The sequence below is a fragment of the Diadema antillarum genome, unplaced genomic scaffold, assembly GCF_040938485.1.
Source record: "Diadema antillarum isolate AM-2024a unplaced genomic scaffold, OU_Dant_1.0 seq00000384_RagTag, whole genome shotgun sequence".
In the NCBI taxonomy this organism is placed as follows: domain Eukaryota; kingdom Metazoa; phylum Echinodermata; class Echinoidea; order Diadematoida; family Diadematidae; genus Diadema; species Diadema antillarum.
The window spans coordinates 1,087,650-1,112,327 of NW_027271382.1; the positions used below are offsets into that span (position 1 = coordinate 1,087,650).

The 24,678-nt window shown below is 39.1% G+C and overlaps 1 protein-coding gene across 1 annotated transcript in view; it reads right to left on the minus strand.

Moving 5' to 3' along the window:
* Nucleotides 1-6,406: 6,406 nt before the first annotated feature.
* LOC139731760 (talin-1-like) overlaps nt 6,407-24,678 on the minus strand; it is a 181,785-nt gene continuing 163,513 nt past the window's right edge. The window contains exons 55-57 of the mRNA XM_071642640.1: nt 15,254-15,379; nt 14,471-14,716; nt 6,407-9,946 (exon numbers count right to left, since the gene is read on the minus strand). Coding sequence (XP_071498741.1) covers nt 9,704-9,946; nt 14,471-14,716; nt 15,254-15,379 — 615 coding nt within the window. The 3' untranslated portion in view covers nt 6,407-9,703. The remainder of the gene's footprint in view (nt 9,947-14,470; nt 14,717-15,253; nt 15,380-24,678) is intronic.

The window sequence follows — 24,678 nt, forward strand, 5'->3', positions numbered from 1 at the left end:
GCTGATCGAGGGCGACTCATCAGTAGTACAAGAGACCGCGGAGTCGGCAGTGGTGTCTGCCCACGGAGATGACGTTGCCCCGACCACAGAACTTACTACCGCTTCCACAGTCGAAGCGGTCCCTCAAAATCTTGTCGTCGACGAGAATGTTGAGATCGACGACAATGTAGCAGATGTGCCCAGAGAGTGCCGAACAACGGCAGGAGACAGCCAGGTAGAATTTCACATTGTTTTAACTTGTCCATTCCTTTCAGTTCTCATTCCTCATTGCTGATGTCAAATATGATATGCAATAAAAATGATAGAATACAATAGATCGATATGAAACACGATTTTGCCAAAAAGCTTTGTTTTCAGATAACATCTGCATTTTTCTTAGTGTCACTATTTTTTTGCGTCTTTTGATGGCATCTGGATGGAAATGAAAAACAAAAACAAAACAAACTATGAACATGTCTTCGTGCGTTTCGTTCCTTCGTACAGCAATCTTATCTTTTCTTACTGGTGAAGACAGGAACAAGAGAATTGTAAAGCTATAAGTGTCTAAACACGATTGTATATCATTTGAAATTTGCAGGCTTCCGAAAAAACTGAGATGCCATCTTCCTTTCCACCTGCCACATCTTTGGACCTCCTTTCGGAATATCACGAAATCTTCCCTCTTCTAGGACACATTCCTGGCTTCAACCAGGAAACTGGTAATCAGGGCACTCCTGTTTCATGCTGTCAGAGAACTGAACCTGAACAGGTGAATATATGTTATTTCATTCTTATTTAGTTCCTAACACTATTTATCATAAATATATTGACGAAAATAGAGTTTCCCGCGAGATTATTAAATACTTACTTAATTACGCAAAGGACAACACTGAATTTATATTTACACATTTAAAAAGAATAATCCCATCTAATGATTTAGTTTAAACAACTGAAAGAAATGAAAACAACAACAACAACACAAAAACGAAAATCCGACATTAAAAAACACGGATCTTTTCTGCCATCGCCCGAAAACACCATGAGGCAATGATTTGTTATTCTTTGTCGAAATGAGACTGTCCTCACAATTCTGATTTTGACCTCCATTTTTCGTTACAGGATATCCACTCTGTTGATGAAAATACACCATCATCGAGCACATGTGAAAACTCTGCAGTGACCTCTCCAAGGCAAGTAATTCTTTCATGCATTATCTTTATTAAGGTATATAGTTTCATGTCACTTATTGTGTGGTTAATTTTGTTTCGTGACGGTCTGCAAAGTCACATTTGCAATTGGTTGACAATCAACCTACTGTAAGTCAATCGATGCTGTGGAAGTCATATTTTTCAAAACAAGTGTAACATACCTGTTGCAATGTACTGGCAAACCTTTGTTATTTTCTTTATTTGTCTTTCGTTCCACTCAAGTCATTTCAAGTATAATAACTATATGTAATGTATCTATTGCTCATTGTGACTTGTCATTACTGCAGGTATTCGACAGAGAGCTCCTCAAGTAGTCAAAACGTTGACGAAGTTGTCGTTAACATGCTGCAACAAAAGGTCAAGTGTCCATCACTGACTTTTGCTGACCTTTTGACTTTCAACTGCGGCCACAGCGTATCGGTAAGTCTTTCGTAATCATGCCTGCAAAGGATTTCAAATGAGAGAATGCAATTTTCATCAATCCTTTCTTCAGTTGCAAGCAATTACATGCAAAAGTTGTATGTATATGTCGCCAGGAAATTACGATATTATGTATACACCCTTTGCTTTTCTCTCTTTGTACAATTTCCAACAGAACATGAACAGTCTACTTGAGATTGGTCGTGGTAGCTACGGCCGTGTTCTCCTAGCCCGACACAGCAAAACATCAACTCCCGTAGCCATCAAAGAGCCCTTTCGATCCAACAACTATGCCTCACCTGGCGAACTGGTGGACGAACTTAAAGAGACAAGAAGGCGAGCCAATAAGGAGGCTCTCGTTCACCAGCTTCTCTCGGACAGTCCATACTTCCCACATTTCTTGGGAACACTTGACAACGGCAACGACCTCTGTCTGGGAGTGCAGTTTGTTGGAGACAGTGAAGCGGGACTCAGCTATCCACTTCTCAACCCACCTCCTCTCTCAATCAAGGACGGCCTCAACATCGCCGAGGACGTCGTCAGGGGCATGATGGAGCTCCATGAGAACGGACTCCTCCACAACGACATGAAAAGCGACAACGTCCTTCTTGAACGCCGAGGAGGTCGCTATCGCGGGGTTATCATCGACTTTGGCATGGTGTCAGCGATGACCTCCCCGCTTCAAATGTCGGGTCTCCCGGAAGCCGTCAAGTTTGCCTACCTGCAGGGGGAAGAAGCGGACTATCTTGCCCCCGAAATCGTGCTCGACGAGGAAAAGACATCAGTTCACTCAGACATCTTTTCACTAGGTGTCATCTTGACGGACATCGCACAGGTGCTTGACGGTAAGTTCTGCAATAGTTTTCTCGACTCTTGGTCATTGTTGGTCAACTATCTCTGATTCGCCAGCTTGCGATTATGACGTGTTTTCCCATATATAATTTCAAGACTAACTCTGATAAACTGGTAATCACTGGTAATTGCCTTGATCAAAATCACAGCTCAATGAGGATGTTGAATCTGAATCGTATCAGAATTAATTTCTGATCATCTAACAGGCATCTGTCCAAGTCATCAAATCGTTTTTATGTTTGAGGCAATATATCGTTATTTCTAATCTACGTAAAGACAAGATATGCCCAGGGTTTTGTCATTAATTTTGTGCGATTTCAATAAATAACACTTAAATGCATCGATAGATCCCTTACAGAATGAATCATAGTATATCTTATATTTTCTATTTATTCACCTTGCAGATTCACGCTCCCCAACCGTTCAGAAACTCTCTTCCCTCGGCATGAGATGCAGAACAAGAAACCCAGAATCCCGTCCGAGTCTCAATACAATTCTTGAGGAAATCAGCGAGCTGAAAAGACGGTTCAAACGCCCACCTTTCTGGAAGCGCCTTTTCAAGAAACTACGAAAATAAAACTCTGTATCAAACTTTCAGCTGACATTTAGGGGTCAAAGGACCACTGCCTTGTAAATATTGTAAATAAACAATTGTAAAATATTCCATATTTCTTACATGTGTTATCATTTCCGTGTTAATTGAAGTACAAGTGTACTGATATTAATTCTTTTTTTCTTTTTCTTTTTTTTGGGGGGGGGGGGGTGTCGGATTTCCACATAGCTAATGGTTTATCAATTAAAGCATCAATTTGGAGAATTATACGAATAGAGTAGGCATACATGTATACAAATCGAATCAAAATCTTGAAACGCACTGGCACTGACAAAAAATAACGTACTGAAGTTTGAAATTTGAATTTGAAGTTCATTTGACATAAAACCATATATTTGCAATTACATAAATCGTTGATACATTAAAATACATAAATTATATATTACGTTTGTGTTTGCTTGCATGTGTGTGTGTGTATGTGTGTGTGTGTGTGTGTGTGTGTGTGTGTAAGATGACGTGATACAAGGTAACTTGTACTTAAAACTACTGCCTCTATCTTCATTTTGTTATTGAATGTACGCAAGCTATTTCCCGAGATAGTAAAGAAATTTGGTAGAGCATGGAAAAGTGATGATTATAGAATGTGCGTGGGTCCTCTTGAATTTCTTTTATCTGATTAAAAGCCAACATCATAATTTCATTTATGAATGTATAGCCAGTGGCGGCATTTGTTTTTTTTTCGGGGGGGGAGGGGGAGAGGGAAGGAGACAATATGGCAGCGAAGATGTTGAAGAATTTGAAACAACCAATTAATCCCATTTCCAGTTCCACAGTACATGTATAAATACATGACAAGATTCATTATTACCCATTCTAGTGATCTTAACAGACCCAAATCACGACTCATCGATGAGAAACTAAAATCTGGTGGCATTCTTATGTTATAGAGAAGAATGTTGGAGAGCTCTTTAGAATGTTGTGATATGAAAAATGACATTGTGATCACCATCGGCCAAAAGAACTCAACCGTTTGTTTCCATTCAGATCATCGATTTGTTCGAATATGAAAGCCTCGTGAACGATATGTCGTTTTGAAATTACAGATTCTGATACAATGTAACACCGTGTATGATCTGAAACGAGATCTATATATGTGTCCCTGGTACTTTGTCACTGTTAGGCATGGTTACTAGTACATCGTTAAAAAAAAAAACCAACAAAAACTAATTTGTACATTTGGTGCATACTGCACAAGTTTGAGCCTCTACGTTACACTTGGTTGCTTCTACAATAGAAATGAGATGTTGTTATGTATATTAGTTATATAGAAATGATTTCACGTAGAGGTTACCGTTGTAGAAATTACTATTATACGACCAGTGATGACCAAATTTTTGTTATTCCTTTTTCTTTTTAAAGTAGATTCGTTGCCGCTATGCTACACTGCGAAACAAAAACAAAAACAAAACACTAACAATAAACAAATAAACACACAAAATAAACTCAACACATGTATATGATTTTGATTCGATCAAGGTAGATCTGCAGGGATATTGTGGTATACTCATAATTGAGCATTTGGATGTGCTTTAGATCTGTTTTCCTGTTAATGCTACAGGCTACAAATGCGTATTCATTTGCAATGAAATCAGTCGTAACAGGTGACTTTTCTTCACTTTTTGTTCTTTCCCGTTCTTTCAAAACTTGAGCAGGAGCGAAGACCGCAAAATCTCAAATGGGATTTTTTCGAACACGATTTTGTTGCATCACACCTAAAAAAATGATGGTCGTTGTATTGAATGCAGTCATGATAAAAAAGGAGACCTAACTGAAGCTAGATTTAGAAATTCTCTTCTCCCGCCACATCTGAAAAGGAATTAAACATTTCGGTGAGTATATGGCATTTTGGAGACCCGCGATCGAGCTCTGAACAATTTCCCTATCATTGCTTCGTTCATTCGCGCCACGCACCATTCTGTACGGGTACCCAAGTTGTATTTTTCCTTTTCTGTATCTGTCTCTCCCCCTCCTCCCTTCCTCTTTCTTTCCATCATCTCTATTTCTCCCGTTCTCTTTCTCTTTCTCTGTTTACTTCTACAGCTAACACCAAATTGCATCTAATTAATTTTCATATTTATATTTAGGCCATCTCTACACAGCGTATCCAGAGTTTTTCCACATTGAGTATGTTAGCGACGATTCATAGATGGGGAAGACTATCAAACACAATGCAAGCGCACACACACGCGCAACACACACTCACATATTTATATATATATATATATATATATATATATATATATATATATATATATATATATATATATACATACATACATGCAGAAACATAAAAACAAACATACAGACATATACACACACACAAAAAAAAAACCTTTTACTAGTAGCCTAGCAAGCACAGTACAGCCTGTATTAAAAACCACTCAGATTTATGCCTACCACCATACACATACGCGACGACGAAAACAAAACCTTACCTCTAAATCTATCACAAGAGATGTTTCATCAGGATATTACACCGCTACGAAAATACTCTCAAACCGACAAAAACTGAAGTTCAATAACTAGGCATCACTCTTTATGTCTTCCTTGATGTATTTCTTTTTTTATTTCAAAAACATGTGGATAACAATTATCATACAGGCATACATGAGAGATATGAAAAAGATAGAAGAGAAAAGAGATGAAGCATAATTAGTTATGAATGACTCTCTTTTTCTTTTTTTGCAAGTATGACCTTATCATCATGTCAATTTAGAAAAAAAAAAAAAACAGTAACAAGTAAACATTACAGTATTTTGACCAGGCATGTCATACCCATGACGTTTTATTGCATTTTTAAAATCCCAAGATGTAAATATTTTCATGAGCTTGGAAGCTTTGATGCGCTAATGATGAGCATTTGGTTGGGTACATGGTATCATGATTATACGTTCAAAGTTAATGACGAACTGGAGAACAAAAAAAAATGAAATAAAATCAAAATTGGAGACAGCTGTGCTAAGTCCATTCTCAAGAATCCCAAACACATCAAGCTATTCATGCAAAGTATAAGCCTAAACATACAATAGGCACGTATAATCATCTATGAGAAATGCTCCACTCACTACTTAACACACACACATTATGTAAGAGAGTCCTTGGTAGTTACGGTTACAAAATCTGCAGTCTTTCTTGGAGCCTATGATACAAAACATACTGGACTCGGCCGAAGAATTATGATGATTGACATCAGAATTAATAGAAGCCGATACAAACCGTCTATCCCGCATGACCCATGCTGTCAACATTGCCGAAAATATCTACATTCAAGATACAAGTCGTGGTGGTATGTACGGTTTAATACTAGTAGTATGGGGGGGGGGGGGGGGGGGGGGGAAGGGTCCCTGTGTGCGGAGATTTATATTTGAATGTTCACATGGTGTCTCATAAACATATTTCATCTCATAACAGGCACATCATTACATGCTCATATGAGTAAAAGTCCTGGTCAGGGTTAGGATCCCCCTGCACTATATATTCAACAGGTATCATGTATGTTATTTTTACTACACATGCACATCATGTGTCTATTTGTTCACATGTGAAACGTTGCTACCACCTGTTAACATATTCAGTTACCATGAAACAAAACAAAACAAAAAATTACCTTTTTTTTCTGCCAAATTTCCAATTAAAAAAAAAAAATGTTGTCCTGTCTGATTAATGGAAAGACCAATACACAATATTTGTTCGTGCAAATTCATGTATAATCATTACTCACAGCCACGATATCTTATTTACAGCCCTATTTCACCTCAGTCCAGTCCCATACTTTTCCCTTTTTAAATGAATAACATGTCCCTCACTTAACATGTCTCACACTCACCAAATCTTGAGAAGTGCGCAGTTCGCGCACCCCCTTTATACACATCTGTTCGTAGAATTGCGTTGGAGTCGATTCGACGACACAAATATAAAACTCCATGAGCGGGGAAAATGCAGGCAAGCAGACAGAAGAAACAGGAACTTTTGAGAAAATACAAAACATACGCGTTACCCTTGCAGATGCCTCTGGCCACATGCAGGTGCATTTTTTTTTTTTTTAAATAACCACTGTAAATAAAATGATTTACATTACGTCATAACACATGGTGGGATAAGAACACATTACAGCTTTGCTCAGAAACCCCCTAAAACCTGACCCCCTTCCACCTCTCCTCTTGTCTATACATAAGACTTTTAGGACATCACATGCCAAAAGGAAAAAAAAAACAAAAAACAGAAAAGCAGGGAACATAGAATAGAAAATCCTTTCTAGATCTATACACAGGGGTAGGATCTACCTCATACATTTCTTTGCTAGTAAGCCAGTCTTTACAGGTAATAGTAACTGGCATCGAAATATAGTTCTGCGGGGATATACTATTATCTATAAAAGAGCAAACATCAATACCCTACTTCATGAAATCATCAGCATTACTACAAATATGTCATGCTTGTAACAAGATTCTTTCCATTTTTGGGGGGGATACAAAGATTTCCTAGAGACATGACCAGACCATCATTTCATGCATCATATCACTGAAACATTACACTGACAGATGATGCATCAGTCTTGGGCAAATCGTCATTCTTATTATGTGTCCAAGATGGCCTTTTATACCATAATATTCATGGAGGATCTCCAGCTCGATTATTTACTCATCTATACAGACACACAGAATTAACATAGACATCATTACCTTATAAATACTAGCATCTGTGCTTTTGCACGTAAAGAAATAAAGCTAATATTCCCACATGATTGAAACAAAAACTCTAAACACAATTTTCCGATAGAGCTGCAAGATCTAAGATGTATTAATGATTTTGAGTACAATAAATACAAACAATTGTTTTCCTCTATCTCTCTCCCAATACAGCATCATCTTCTTAGGCTTGAGTAATTTCACTCTAAGTCTATGATCCATTCGTATATAATAGAGACTTTGCCCTAACTTTTGACATACACAAAGACAGTCTACGAAAGCAGTAGTAAAGTTTTACATTCTTTAACAAATTTTCGGCGCGAAACAGCATCATGAAAGGCAATTTCGAGACACACACGTACTTTAGCAGACAAACATTGTCTGCTCACACACACACACACGCGCAAACACACTTACATTATCATATATGCTCATGAATATGAATATATGCCAGGCATACGCACAAAAAAAACTTTCGAAAAATGCTCATTACACTGAGATTACGCTGCCTGTTATCAATTTTTATCCTATCTTCATTCACAGAACAGAATGATACAAACATTGTGTGTGTGTGTGTGTAAGTGTGTTAGTTGCGCTGCAGATTTAGTTCCTGTGCAACAAACGGAAGTAATGGGCATCGTGATTACACCCCAACGGAAGACACCACCAAAATCTTTATATGATCACATATCTTAAAGAAAAACAAACAGACAGACATCCAGCATAGCAAAATAATTTTTCAAGTTCTCTTCTTGCAATACTGCAAGGATCTTATATCTGCAACCTTTCTCTCTCTCTCATCAGTCATAAAAATCTCTTTCTGATTCTCACAGTTTGAGTACATCTGAAATGTGCCTCGTCTGACAATAATGACATTGAAAACCCTATCATATCTGTGATGCGTGCAATATTCACTTCTTTGAACACTGAACATCTTTCTTGTTGTTGCCTTTCAAAGTCACATGACTACTAAAGGGGGTCATTCACATGTTATTACTACCTGCGAAAAAACAACAACAAACAAACAAACAAACAAATGTTATGCATTATATATTTTCTTTTTCATCCACAAGAGGCGCAAAGTGAGTCATCACACTACAGATTTTCGAGTCAGGCTTTCGGCGATTGGGTAGCAAATGTCCGAGTTCATGATTGGTTGACAGCACTTTTACATTTCTACCTGCATGACAGTGATTAAAGGCTGGCTGTACATGAACCTACCTACCGATATCCTCAAGATGTAAAAAATAAACAAAAACAAAACACTTTGCACTCACAAAAATACAAGGCAAGACTTTCCCCGCCTGCATTCAAACACATTAATCTAAAAGTATGTACATAATACAACCTATTCTGTTTCTTCTTTTTATATTGATGCCATGCTCTATCTGACCTGCCTACAGCTAATGAAAGGACCCACATAGAAATCTGCATTCTAATATCACTAACCACAAGAAAAATATACTGACGAAAAGGCATGGTGTATATATAATTTTGTATTTTTCTGTTGTAAAAAAAGAAAATATCCTCCAAGCACCTATCACACTGATAATAGGCTCTTGTCATCTTTACCTTTGCACAAAGCCAGGTGAGTGGTGACTATGTGCTCTTTGTCTGTTCTGTTTACAAAAATAGGCAAACGACAAGCAATTCAGTGCAAATCTGTTGCGATGCAGAATGCACCACGCAGTCGTTCCGTAATGACCAAAAAAAAAAAAAAAAGAGAATAATATATGAAAGAGACAGTTTCTCCTTCATTTTTGCCTCAGGAATAAAAGAAACTCTTAGATCATCTACAGCAGCGTCGACCTGTGTCCCTTTTACAATTTCCTTCACGAGCATAGGACGACATGTCTTTTTGTCAAAAGCTTGACTTGCGTCTCCGTAGCCAATGTTGCGTAATGAGATGCGGCATCCCAGCCATATGTGACAGGCCCGGAAGGTTAGTCGTCGTCCGACGGCGGCTTGTTGGCGTACTTGGCCTTGCGGATGTTCTCCAGCTTCCGGCGTGCCTCCTCCAGCTCGCGCTCCTTCTTCAGGATGGCCTCCTGGGCCTCGATCTCGATGGCGATGTTGCCCACCATCTTCTGCGAGATCTCGATGCCCTCCTCCTCCGCCGCCTCCTGGGACTGCTGGGCGGCCTTCACCAGGTTGTCGGAGGCCCGCTTGACAGCATTGCCGGCCACCTGGAGGGGATGGACGACAAGGAGAGGGCAGAAAGGAACCAAAAATGAAGACATTTTTGTTTTTCAAACTTCTCACCCCTGTACTGATGCACTTTATACACTCCCCCCACTGCAATAAAACTTATAGTATGAAATGATACGCAATGACAAGTTGATCACATGTATTCTTTTCAAACTCAAGCTTCTGCTTAAGACAGCAGTCTCTTCCATTTGTTCATAATGATTTGATAATAATTAATAATTATAATAATAATAATCAATCATTAATGATTTTCCAATTGCTTGAGAATTAATACAATTTACACATGTTGTACAATAGGTATATGCATTTTTTGGTCCAATGTATAATTATTTTTGGAGGGTTTTTTTTTAATGCTATATTTACCTTGTGAAAAACTTCAGAAATTAAATCAAATCAAATCAAAATAAGACAACAGTCTTCAACACCTTCAAGTTCTCACTACCAATATCCTACCATACAGCATGACTATTGTCTGACAGGTTAATCATAAGTATCTCAAAATCATTCCATTAGCTGGTAAAGTCTGCTTGGTTGCAGCGGAGCAACATGTAGACTGAGTAAACACGGGCCACTGGGAACACTATACAGGAAATGGCCCAATAAAACAATACAGCTAGGCATGTGAAGGAACAAAACACACTCTCACTGTTGGGCATTTCCTCATATATCTACATGTACATCTATTCATCTAGTAAAATCAGTTTCAAAATAAAATGGGACATATATGGAAAGATTACAAATTATATTCTTATTTGTTGTGTCATAACAGCATGTCCATATGCTAAAAAGAAAAAGGAAAAAAGCACAGAACTGGTGGGGGAAATTCACATGATATATATATATATATATATATATATATATATATATATATATTTTTTTTTTTTTTTTTTTTTTTTCTTCTTTTTTTTTCTTTTTTTTTTTAATGGGAGAAATTGAAAGACTTTCAGCCTATAATTGTTGGCTGACAGAACACTGAGTCTATTGGCTCAAGCCATCCAGATGTTATACGGGAAAAGTAAACAGAAATTTGACTTTTAATATGAAACAACTAACAAACTGAGCTCTTGTGAAAATGTAACTAAACGGTGAGACTATGAATAAAGTATCTGAAAAGAAAAAAGGTGTGACTGAGCTATAAACACTAGTGTTGCCTCCTTGTCACATAAATGTGTGCATGGGGTAGGGGATGGGTGTGTACATCTATATGACTCTAGGTGTAGCTGGTTATTGGTAAAACTATGGCAACAGAGGATAATGATTTCAAATAACATAACATAACATGACTATTCTTTCCTTTCCACCTCACAAAATTAAAAGACCTCCATTTATTAAGGTTGCCATCAATCAGTATATAATAATGGCAAAAAATTAACAAAACAACAAACAACTAAAACACAGCTCATGGAGTTCTATACCTTCACATCTCTTGGGATGTGCTGTGGTTGGGCATTTCTGAATGTTCATATTGAATTCATAGTGCCTTTTCTACTGAATGTTCCATAGTCATGCACTAAGCTCATTTGGCAGTGTGCCATTTTGTGTCGTTCCGCTTTGTTTTCTACCTAACTACAACAAGTTGTCTCCACTAAAGGACATAGAAAGCAGCAGTTTGCGAGAAAGACACACTTCACAGCTTTCACTGCAAACTACATGTATGTGCAAAGTAGTAGGTTGATTCTTGGACCAAGTAAAGTTTCTTCCATTCATTTCTTGCTTCCTCAGACTATTTAGAAGCCCAAGATATTCATAAGATGTGGGAGGGGGGGGGGGGGGGGGATACCGCCACTTCTCATCACCATAAGTGGTAACAGGTCAGACATTTCTAGCACATACTCTGGAATTTTCGGGCTTCTTGTTATCTCAGAACACTTTGAGCACACAATGAGGAATTTCAAACTATATCCTGGATTGCTCTGCTAATATCTACATATACAAATGCCATTTCAGCCTTTCATTTTACACCGCTTTGTGAACACTAACTGTGTGTAATGCTTTTGCACCTCTAAAAAATCATTACGAGATTTCCCAACCTCATCTTCCTACGAATCAAGAAATTGGAGGATCATCCCAACACATAAGGTGTGCCTAGTTTCCCATGTTTGATTCATTCCCCTTTTATAGGCTCCTCCCACTACCAGTTAAAGAACTTTTCACCTAAACTTTGCTTAATTACATTAAAAAAAACTCAGAATGCATCTACGCCAAGGTATGGATACACACACATGTGACATCTGCCTTCTATTGTCCTTGACCAAAGTGAAGCATATATAAACTGTAACAGTATCTTCACTGGACACCCTATGAATAGACTTCAGCAGGATGGCACGATCAAACCAAAACATGAATTCTCATTTCATGAATGTGGTGACTATAAAAATAATAGAGTCATGCCTGAGATTGGCACAGCATTGAATAAGCTACTAAAATGGAAAAACCAAAAACATGGGTGTCTCGGGTGCCTGTGTTTGCAATCTACGGCTCGTCTGTGGGAAGAATTTGAAAGTTTTGACGTCGGTCCACGTACCATTCCCCTTCGGAGAGCATTTACAATGCACACCAAGCAACAGCTTGTAAGCAAATTTTGTGTTGTACTCTAAGCAAGGCACAATAGAGAGAGAAAGTGTTAAAGAGTATTGCACACTTGCGTAGAATTGATATGGTATTATGGTCCTATTTTGATATGAAGTGATTGTAGTATTACTTTAATGAGATACATTGCTGCCAGTAGATCAATCTCTCTCTCTCTCTCTGCCGTTTAAAGGACACGTTCACCTTCATCTACATATTTGGATTGAGGGAATGCAACAATACTAACAGAACACATCAGTGAAGGTTTGAGAAACATTGGACAATCCCTTTAAAAGTTAGGAATTTTTGAAGTTTCAGTGCTGCCACTGCTGGATGAGAAGACTACTACAGCTTGTGATTTTACAGGTGTAGAATAATATAAAGATAATATACAAAGAAAATTTAACATATTTTCACTTTTCTCGCATAACAAAAGAGCACTTGACTTGCCTCTTTCAAAAGGCAGAAGGAATAATATTACCCTTAACATACTTCAGTGACAAGTCGAGGGAATGTGTACCTTTAAAAAAAAAAGAAATTTTGTGAAATTCTCTTTATATTTCCTTTATGTCATTCAACGTATGTGACATCATAAACTGTAGCAGTCATCCAGCAGTGACTGTGCAGAAACTTCAAAAAATCATAGCTTTTGAACGGATTGTCAGATTTTCCTTAAACTCTCACTGATGTGTTCTATAAATATTGCTCAATCCACATGTATATGAAGGTGAAACTGATGTGTCCTTTAAGCTCGAAGTGCAATGGTGTTGTATGAACATACACGTAGACCTTGGTCTGCAGATGGTGCATAAAATATGCGGCCTTGTGTCGAAAATGGACATTCATGGTGTGAATACCAAATTGGTGACTGTCTACATCTGCTTTGAAATAATAATAATAATAAAAGATAAAAAAGCACAACAGTGACCACAGAACCTGCTGCTTGTTAGTAGCATGTCCATCGTTCAGGACACCCTGTTCGCATTGCCTAGCAAACTCAAAAGTCTTCTCATCTTGGGGGAAGGGTTGGGGGACAATGCACTATGCATCTTCTGGTGGGCTATTATTCAGTGTCTCTGTGCGGTATTCACCAAGGACAAATAAACAGTCACAGACTTTGGCTTAAATGTGGACTGGTTGTATTTCGTTCCCTAGCTAGGATAACCCAAGTGTGACACCAAGTTGACTGAGAAACCTCTGCCTTCTCATGAGACTTACTGATAGTGACACCCAACCCAGTGGATCGACTCTTCACCCCTTTGTAAGAAGGGAATATCTCACCAGTTATATCTATCTTTCTCATCTAATTACATTTGCACTGGACTTCCCCAGTTGAAGCTATGACTGGACATTGAAATTTCTGCCAATACTCATTATATCCTCTGCCTTTCACCTTTGACTCTGTTATTTTGTCTACATCATTGTGTGTTCATACATTTCCTCCCTACCATAACATATGATCAAGGGACATTCCAAGCTGAAGCTATGGCTGGATAATGAACTTTTTCACATTTTCAAAGACATGCTTTGTTTTTGACCTGTTACCCTGTCATTTCATATAACTACTTTAGTGTCAATCTTATATCCTTCCCATCAAAACATATCATCTTTGGTCACCTCCAGCTGCGGTTAGATTTCTCTCTTTTCAGCCAAACTACCTTGTCTTGCAGCTTTCTTGGCATTACTGTCTGCAGGGCACCATGGTGATGGGACACATTTGTGGTGATAACTTTGTAATTTCTTCGTAAATTCTTTGTAATTGAGGAGACTACGGTAAACACACCAAAAGAAGGCATTTAGCGCTGAAGTAGGGCTAAGACACATTTCAACTATAAACGTAGTTGATGAGGGAATACTCGAAGACAGGGAATAACTTGTACGGACGACGAGAGGGGGGGGGGGGAAGAAAAAATGGAATGGGAGAGTTGACAAACCTGCAGCCGTCTCATGGACTCGCTGTGTGTGTCCGCCTTGACCTTGCAGGCCACCAAGAGCTGGGCAGTGGAGCTGGCCACTTGCTTGGCGGAACCGATCAGCCGCTCCTGGCTGGCATGGCCTTGCACCACCGCGTTGGCTGACTCACACAGGCCCTGGGTGGCCGCGGCCACCTTGCGGGCCGCTGAGATGAGGCCCATGGACCACTGGCCGTCTTCGCTGTACGGGGACGGGTTTGACTGCACCTGTTTTTGGAACGATTTGCGAGGAGAAAGCAGTGAAGTTTGTGCTCTTAAGAGTCACCAATTTTTCTAATGCAGTGACACTGACTTGAAAATACTTCATTATAAGTAGCTAAAGTTCACAGCACAGAGCATTATAAATGTCTTACGCTTGGATTCTGACACCAACTTGTTAAGATTGTATCTCTTGCAGCAGGTGGCAGAGTGGTGTTAATTTGAATTTTTATTGGAAAATGATTTCCTGTTGGTACATCTTTCATTTGAGGAAAACTCTTTACTATATTGTCCAAGATAATGAGATCATCTACAGTATTCTTGATAAAAATGCATGCAGGTCTCTCCAAATCATTAACAGATCGAGACTTCTAAACTACAATACTGTAAATCAGTTTCTCCTCTGTTTAAACCACGTTTTGTTCTATTTCATACACACAAAAAAGTAAAGTTTTGACTTGTGTTGCAGAAGTTACTCTCTTTCTTTGTTAATCTTGTGTCTTCTATCAGTGTGCCACTGCTACCGAGCGTGGCGGCTTTACTCACTCGACCCTGCGAGACAAGCTCCCTCTGTGCAGCTCCCGCCGCTTTCACTAGAGCGCTCGTTGCCGCGGCGATCGCCTTTGCCGCCTCCAGGATCTGCTCCTCGAAGTTGAGACTGTCGTCTGCTTTCTGCTCAGGGGATAGCAGAGAGATGGAGAGAAAGCGAGGGTTGATGGACAGAATGAAAGCAAAGGAGAGAAGGCAGAAGAGAATGGAGGCAAGAAAATGGCAAACAGTTAAAAGAAGATCAGAACTCCATGCACTGAATAAAGAATCATCAATATTTTGGCAGCTAATGATCAGAAACATCATATCACAAACTGGACGCAGATGAGACTGCTATCAATACTGAATTCTTCATCAATCATCATCCATATTTTCACGCAAGAGTTGGATCAAAAGCACTGGTCATGCTGGAACTACGTGCATGCTCACATTCCTCACTTTCGACACCTCTAGCGACATTCTGCCATCAAAAGCCATTTTTCCAGCTTCCTGTCATTTCATTATGAATACTTACCACCTTGTGCTACACACCTGGGACATCAGGAGTGAGCTACTTCAAGTGTATATGTGAGTTATGTGTAGGCTTGATCCAGTCAAACTTGTCATATCATGACAGACGAAAAAAAGCAAACACAAAAACACACTAAATGGACAAAAACAATAAAAAAACAAACAAACACACACACAGGTAAGAACTACAAGTAGTCACCTTTATGACAACAGAGGTACATATGATGTATTTAAAAGGGATAGGTGTAATGAGATTTACACTGTAACAAGTAGTTCCTCTATTCTTTGGATCCGAAACAAAATTATAACAACAACAACAACAACAACAACAACAACAATTCACTGTACTTGCTGACACCTCCCACACATGTTGAGGTTCTTCGGTTCACACTTTAGAAGTCTTGGTCTGCTGCCATGCTCAATAACTTTGTAGGTACACGTATTTACAAACGTAGATGCATAAATTTTATTATCATTATTATATCACCATCACTACTATCTAGAATGTCACCTTAACACTGTCCTGTTGCATTGCAAATTGAAGGTACTACACATACAGGTTTCCCGAGAATTATCCCTTTATGGTGCACTAAAGTAACTTAAATCACAAACATCACCTATCTCCACACTCTGCACACACTCATGGCAGAGGCTCCAACCCAAAGTACCTTCCGATCTGGAGATTCTCCCGCCTAAAACCCCTAGCAAACGAGAGACTCCAAGTTGATGTGTGCGAAGCACGATTTGAGAGGGTTCTAGGTGTTCTCTGGTGCTATCTAAGGCTTACTTTTTCAACATACGATAGCAATAAGTAGGAAATCCTTTCCAATGGGAGACACAGAGCCAGGGTGGGAGAAATTAAATCTCAACCGGGAGAACGGGAGATTTTGCAAAAATGGGTTTTCGGTGGGAGATCTCCCATCGAAAACGGGAGAGTTGGAGTCTCTGTCATGAAAATTACAACAAATTCTACTCCTTGGTGACAATGCAACACATTTGGAGTGCAGTTTCTTAAGACATTTGAATTTATAATTACACTTTCATTTAATGTAGTTCCCATATCTTTTTAGAATGGAGAGGCCTCAAGAATAAGCTTTACTTTCAAAAGACAACATACATACACTGACTGAAAAGTACGAAGCACGTTCAAGTCTCCGATTGATATAGTAAACAAAGAGAACACAAAGAAACAACCTCATCATAAAATTGATGCATTCTCTTCACGCCACCAACACATAACAATGCCGACAACATCCCTTTCGACAGAGGGCGCCAGACGCACATGCCCCGGGGGTCACGACGAAGAGGCACTGATTATCATGAGGCACCGCATGCTACGTCCATGTTGGGGTGAACTGCAAAGAAGAGGGCGCAATTGGCCCACCCCCACAACCCAACATAGACATATCAGGCAGGGTATCATACGTACTCCTGGATTCGGACCATTCCACACAGGGGGTGCACTATGTCCACTTTTACACGAGCCATAAGAAATGGGACGAAATTGGTGGGCAATACCATTGGTGGTGGGGTTGGGATGGGGACTGGGGATATGGATCCAACACTTGGGGCACAGTTATTCATAGTCAAATGATATCAACAAATATAAGACTTTATACAACTACAGCTTTTCTTTATATTCATATTAATTATACCAAGACTCCATGCAGAAAAGTTAATACACAAAAGTCAATAAAAGGTATAAAAGGTATCTATATACAACAATAACAACCTTCACAACAACTCTGCAACTAACACTACGTGTACGCTGTGGTTGTACATGACAGTTCTCGTGAAGTACAATTCAAAAGTGAACAACAAATGAAAGTGAATACACTTGAGCAAAAATTGCAAATGTGAACTAATGCGATCAAATATTCAGATCAAGAGCAGCACACTGCGAATTAACAAATTTATCAAGAGTTGGACGATTAATCATGATTATCAGCAACAGGATAATCACCTGTTACATGTCATGTCATACATAATGTGTGGGAAGGAGGAAAACATAAAACAGCTCTGTTTTCAAACTGTTCCACAGTCAGAAAGAGCAAGACTAGAAGTTCAGACTGCAGTTGAGTAATGAAGGAGATAGAGTAATCAGGATTTCAGCATCGTGTACTCACAAAAATCATGTTAATCTGTGATTCCTGCACCGTGAAGGGGAGTCTCCAATACATGGTTCCTGGATTTCTACACACACCCACAGTGTGCCCCACACCAACGACAACCATACGGCAGGCAGCCTCTTACACCTCACCAGGGTAGCCCCCCGAAAAAAAAAGACAAACTATATATTTGTAATGATATATAGGAGGGCTAACGCGGGATCATGACAACACGATGTACGAGTGGCGCGTCTGCACCAGAGAATGGGTGAGAGGGGATGGGGGGGGGGGGTGGGGTGGGGTAAACGGGAATCGAGACTACATGAGGGGAAACTACGGGCTGTCCCCCATCTGCTTGCACCCATCACTGCAAAGTACACGGTACGGCCCTTGATGGAATCAGTCGAGAAACATGAGCGAGAGTGTGTTCGAGAGGCAGACGGAGTGTTTCTGTATGACACAGAACATTTTGGGAATTCAGGACGCGACTGAAGCTGACATACAAACCACCTTCGGTGGACTTTCCTCGACAAATAACACATTTCTCCCCACTTCGCCCCCCCCCCCCCACACCATACCCCATTTCCTGTGAAATGCATCACATACGAAAGTACTGTAACAGTGAGATATGGAGAGGGAGAGAAAGGAATTGCGAGGGGGAGAGATGAAACACCCTAACCACCCCTTCCCCTCCCCTCCCCCCCCCCAAAAAAAAAAGTGATACGGCAGGGATATCTAATCACTTCTTTGGAAAAACGGTCTCACATTTCTCATCGGTGGATTGCAATTCTATAAATAATTACAAATATTAAAGCTTGGAGTGGTGATCATTTCTGACAAACCTCTTCCTTGATGGTTTTAGATAGCCCCTGGCTCTAGAGCCAAATTGCCGGGGTACCCTGAGATAATACGATGGCAGAGTTGAGTTTTGAAGAGAACAAGATGAAGTTGAGATTGATTGGTTTAACTTTTTTTTTCCTATATTTTTTCTAACAGTGAAGGTGTCTAAGCTATCTGCCTGTCACTTCCCAAGGTCCCTTGGACTGCTAATTGGCATAAAAAAACAAAAAAAAAAAAACCCACAGCATTGTACACACTGTCCAAATTCCATGGTAGCGGAAGGGTTAATCATGCACTTTGCATATGGCCCACTGTGGTAACTACTGCGCATGTGATGGGTAAAAATTCATTTTGGCTTTCTCTATAGCCCTCATGAGTAATAAGCAACACCATTGTCTCTCTTAATCACTCTGTTGCACCATCAAAATCAGACGAAATTCCCAAAATACATTGTAGCTATTAGGAAGATACAAACTGTACTTGTTGTGTGCTACATACATGTGTATGCATCTCAATAGCCAATTATAGTTACGACTTGTACCTAATTGGGAGGGCTTTTGTTTTTTTTTTACGAGATATTTTAGTTTTCCCAGAGACTTGGCAGCTCTGACCAACAGTGTTCTCTTACATTATGTGTTTCCTTTTAAAACCCCTGATTGCTATAATTGCAAGGGGCCATACATGACTAGCATTCACGCTGATTTCTGGTTCCTATCATCCATGCTTTGTCCATGTCACTACATATTTGTCAACATGTACAATGATTATTATTGCACTGGATGATAATTTATTTATTTATTTATTTATTTATCTATTTATTTATTTATATATCTATCTATCTATTGTTATTCATTTCTTTATTTTATTCATTTATTCTATTTACATATTTATTTATGTATTTATTTATTCATTCATTTACAGCTGCATTTTTTCATTCATTCATAAAGGCTGCAGACAGTGTGTGGATAGTACTTTAATTTCTACTAACAGTCATGAACACCAATTAGCACTACAATGCACTCTGACTGAGTTCTTGCATATTGAAACTTTTCATGATTTAGTTTCCTGTTACGCTCAGAATGAATCAGACGGCAATTGAAGGTGATATATTTCCCGTGGGGGGGGGGGGGGGGGGATGGAAACAAAAGTAAACAGAACTTGGCCAACAATTTACCACAAAGCTATCAAATTTTGACCTCCCCAGTCGTAGAAACAAACGGATGCATGCACAATGAATGTCACAGGAAATCTTCAATTGTGCGCATTATCCATCAGCCAAGCCAGCTGAATAAAAACAGTTTACTTTCAAGTCATCCGTTTGCAAATAAAGCCAGAGGTACGCACATGTACAGTCATGTTTGAGAGATTGATTGGGACTCGTGACTTCACCGTTTTCGAGTGGGGGTGGGGGTCGGGGTGGGCTGGGGAGAGAAATTATTTTATCCATGCTTACAATCAAATTGCGATATTTCCTGGTTTCACAGTATAGATTGTGATCACTGATCCGTGACAATGATTTGTGAAACCACCTTTTAAATACAATACACCAACACATTACCACATGGGGATGCATTAATAAAAGTTCTAAAATTTAAAAAGTGGAATTTGCAAGAAGAAACTGGGAAATATTTTCTCCAACCAGGATAAGTAGGATAACTGAAAGGCAATTTCTTTTGTTCTATGGTTAAAAAAAAAATAGTCTCTTGAGCAGTATACATACATGTGCTGTGTATATTTGGGACATCGAGGAACTTCCATGTAGAGTACAACAGAGCTTGAATGCATCAAATGACTTATCATAAAGGCATCAAAATCTCATCCGCTTTTGATACAACAGAAATCTTGATGGTAACATCATTATGCTAAAAGCGGTTCAACTCAATATGTTAAAAGGGAAGTCCAATCCAAAAATTAGTTTTTGTGTGAATAGGGGTGGAAAATTTGGAGAAACAGGACAGCGAAAGTTTGAGAAATTTCTGATCGAAACTACGAAATTTATGATTTCTTTTTTAAAAGCTGTAATCAATTTGACACAAATTGACAATTCCTTGATGTTACATGCAAGCTCACCCCCTCCCCCTTAATTTGCTCTATAATATTGAATAAGACATTTTCATTTTCCCATTAAGTATATTTCCAGTCATACATGCACCCTGAATACAATCACGTTGTAAACATTGTTCTACATGACCCTCACATGCAAAAAATATATTCCATCATCAAAAGTGCATAAAAAAAGAGGAGATTTTATGGAAATTTATGCACATGGCATATTGAAGGTGAGCTCACATTGTCATTTTGTCAATTTCTGTTTGATTGGTCCGGCCTTCAAAATTTCATTACTTTCTTACTTTGTACACAAATGGAAACAAAGGGAAACTGACTAGAAATATATAAAAGATCTAGAGATAAAACCCCCGAGGGAATCCCATTTCTTGGCTTATTTTTTATCTTTCTTATTCTTTATCAGAATTTGGTCAAACTTTTACTACCCCCCACCCCTCATCATTTTGGTTCTACTCAACCACTTTATTTCTAGGGTAGATTTCCCCTTTAACTGTCTCAGGGCATTACAAAGCACACTTCTCCCACTGGCCCACATGGGCATTTTGGGCAACCCAAGAGCTCCACACTATACACAGGCAAGTGATCACTCATATCACTAGGCTAGCAAGACAGTGAATTTAAGTTGCCTTCGGCAAGTGGGGCAAGGAAGCTAGCAGCACCCTGGGTCTTTTTAGAGGAGAATATGCTGGGTACATCACGTATAAATGCTCTCACGTGTACATCATCTTTGAAACATGATTTTGGTGAGTTCTCATTGCAAGGTAAAATTGATCTCATTCTACACACACCTCTACATGAACTGGGATCATTGAACATATAAAAGACTAACAGAGAATGATTAATAGCGGTTTGACCTCCCTTCTACATAAACAGAGGGGATATCTCACTGCCGATGTTCTGCCACGAATAAAACTGTATATTGTAGCGCCAATTTCGACTCGTTTGCCAAGTGTATTCATTTCAGGTGGATACGAAAGGAGAGTTTCTAAATAATTCCATCTAATCCAGCATGGACTATTAGTGACATTCTGTTGCCACGGCGACCTCTAAACACACGCTCACAGACATCCGATCCCTTTGGGGTCCCCTCACTCCCACCTCCTATTTACGTCACCGTGTTCATTTCTCCGCCACGAAAAGTGCTGAATATAAATTGCTGAGAAAGCCAGAAGGCAAATGAGCCCTTGGCTATGGGTTTCCTCCTTCAAACCTGATGCCAACTCTGTTGTATTCAAGCAAAAGCTGCCCTAGGAAACACACTCTATATTATCAAATTCTTTGTGTCAAGAAATAGCAATCAAAGGACAATTCTGGATCAGATTCAACCTGATTTGAAAAAAAAAGGACCAAAAATTGGATAAGTGCAACAATGAAAATTTTATGAAAATCACATTAAAAGTAAGGAAGTTACAAAAGGTTAATGACAACCTAACCTTTGGAAAAAAAAAAAGTTATAGCAGTTGAGATATATATGCAAATAAGTTGGAATAGCTGATGATGTCATCACTTCACTAGGCGATAACATCATCTACTCACTCATTTGAATAGTCATATTGACTGTTCTAGAACTGTTTTGTGAAAATTAGCAAAACTTTGCAATTTCATACATGTAGCTTCCTTAATTTCTATCTGATTTTTTTTTAGATCAAATTTTCCCCAGCATTCATAAAACAGTACTCTTTCTTTTCTGACTAATTTTTTACTTGTTCTTTCACCGCACCATGTTCAAGTTGATTCAATATCCATCTTATACACACATTTGAAGTGCTCACTCACTTCACAGACATAGTTATTTCTGCACTTTGGTATGAACATTCTTCATAGAAGGATATAATCCAACAATCACTGTCGCTACAATTGTACATGAATGTAGCGTTGGCTTCAAAACTTTACATACTACACAAAGTGAAAGTCTGTAATCAATACCATACAAGCTACGAGTATTTATAAAATGAATAAATGAATAATAAAATACCGCATTCATTTAATTACCAAAATTCATCACAGCTGTCTATTCAAATATGAGAAGAAAGGCACTCAGGTACACATTGAATGTAACGACAGGAATGAAAGAAAAAAAGAACACAACGGTATGCTCAAGTCAAGTCATGCTTCTGATATAAAAAATGGGGCAATTGGCATGTTGGTCAGCAGTCAAGGGGAGGGGACGGGACGGTGGGAGGGGAGTTTGCAGAAGAAGGGTCATGCTTCCACACACTCCCTTCTTCCGGGGAGCGTGTGCAGGTGCCGTGACATTTTGACGCGCAGGGGTGGAAACAGGCCCTGATCAATTCCCCCCTTTCCTAACCCTCTCTACTAGACATGGGATAAAGTTCAACGTTGGGTCAGCATTTTTTTCCTTTCTTTCTCTGGCTTTAAATTCCAAACAGGCAGGCAGGCAGTTATTGTACCTGCCAAAGTGGAAATGGTGGGGTGGGGGGGGGGCGGAAAGAGTAGCTAGGAAGCTGTGTTGGACTGAGCCGATGATGACACAGTGCACAGTCGCAAAATGTCTGTACAAGAGTCTGTCCTTTCACAGTATGTTTGTTTACCTCAAAAACAAGCGAGTCATTCCGTCAATTTGTTGTTGTTGTTGTCATTGTATTTTCATGTGTTTTTTTTTTAAGGGGTAGAGGTAAGAAGTTAAAGGTCAACCAGGAGAATATTGACATTCACAAAAGGTTGCTTCTCCAAAATGTGTAAAACATACACCTATTCTCTCAGACCTGAGAAGGATAAGTTAAGTTTACAATTGGAAGTCTGTTTAATATGCAAATGAAGGGACAGCTTTTCAGTAAATGAAAATGAATGAAATTTGATTTTGGCAATGAATTTAAAGAGGGATTCTTGCTGGTGTTTTTGATAAGCTCAGTATATTTTCACAACAATCCTCCTTGGTTATTTGAAAGGAAGTCATTATTTCTATCAGTCATGAGCAGAAATACTCAGGTTTGCATTAATGTCTTCCTTTGCTAAAAAAAACAAACCATTACAATTGCACATACAACTGTATGACCATGATTTTTGTAAGAAATTATATTTCTGAGAAAAGAAAATGGATGCATAAATACCCCGGTAGTCACTTTTTATGGCAAGTGTCAGATACAGACAAATCTTCACCAAATTATGGATTTTGATAGGCATTCACAAAGACAGAGCTACAGTCATAGCACTGCTAGCTGAGGGATCAACTTATACTCTGTACCCAATCTCTTGAAATAAAACTTGAAGCATATTTCCCACAGGACAGCAAAAGGAGTGGTAGAGGGGGTGGGATAACCCATAGCACCATAAACTAAAGAGGTATAATCACAAGGAGTTTTTATGCTAAACATTCCTCGACTCCCTTTCTGCAATCTCTGGTTGCTACGACTTGGGGGACAATCATTCCGATTTCTAACTACTATAAATTTGGATGAAAAAAAGATGCTTGGTTATATAAGGGACTTCAGATATACATTCCAAATTGAGTGGGGGGATAACAAAGCAGGGCAGAGAGGGGGCAGAATCAAGAATTTGGAACTAAACGAGAGAAACGAGGTGACAGGCGCACCGCCCCATGCTAGCACTGCGACATACAAACGCCAAGTCTTGTCCGCGCAACACTCTGTCCCAAAACGGGGTGTCGTGGGCAGTACACGGGCCAGACTGCACAAACATCCAGAAGGAGCGTACGAAATTTGGAAGAATGTGGGGGGCAGGACAGACAGACGGAAACAACAAACAAGACAAACAGACAAGCTGATATGAGCAGATGAGATATGAAAAGACGACAGATGACAAGCATTAGCAACACAATACATGTACAGTCATACACACATAACAAAGATCCTCCACTGCCATATCTTAAAAACATGCAACATTTATGTTCAAATGCTTTTATAACTTGCATAAAAT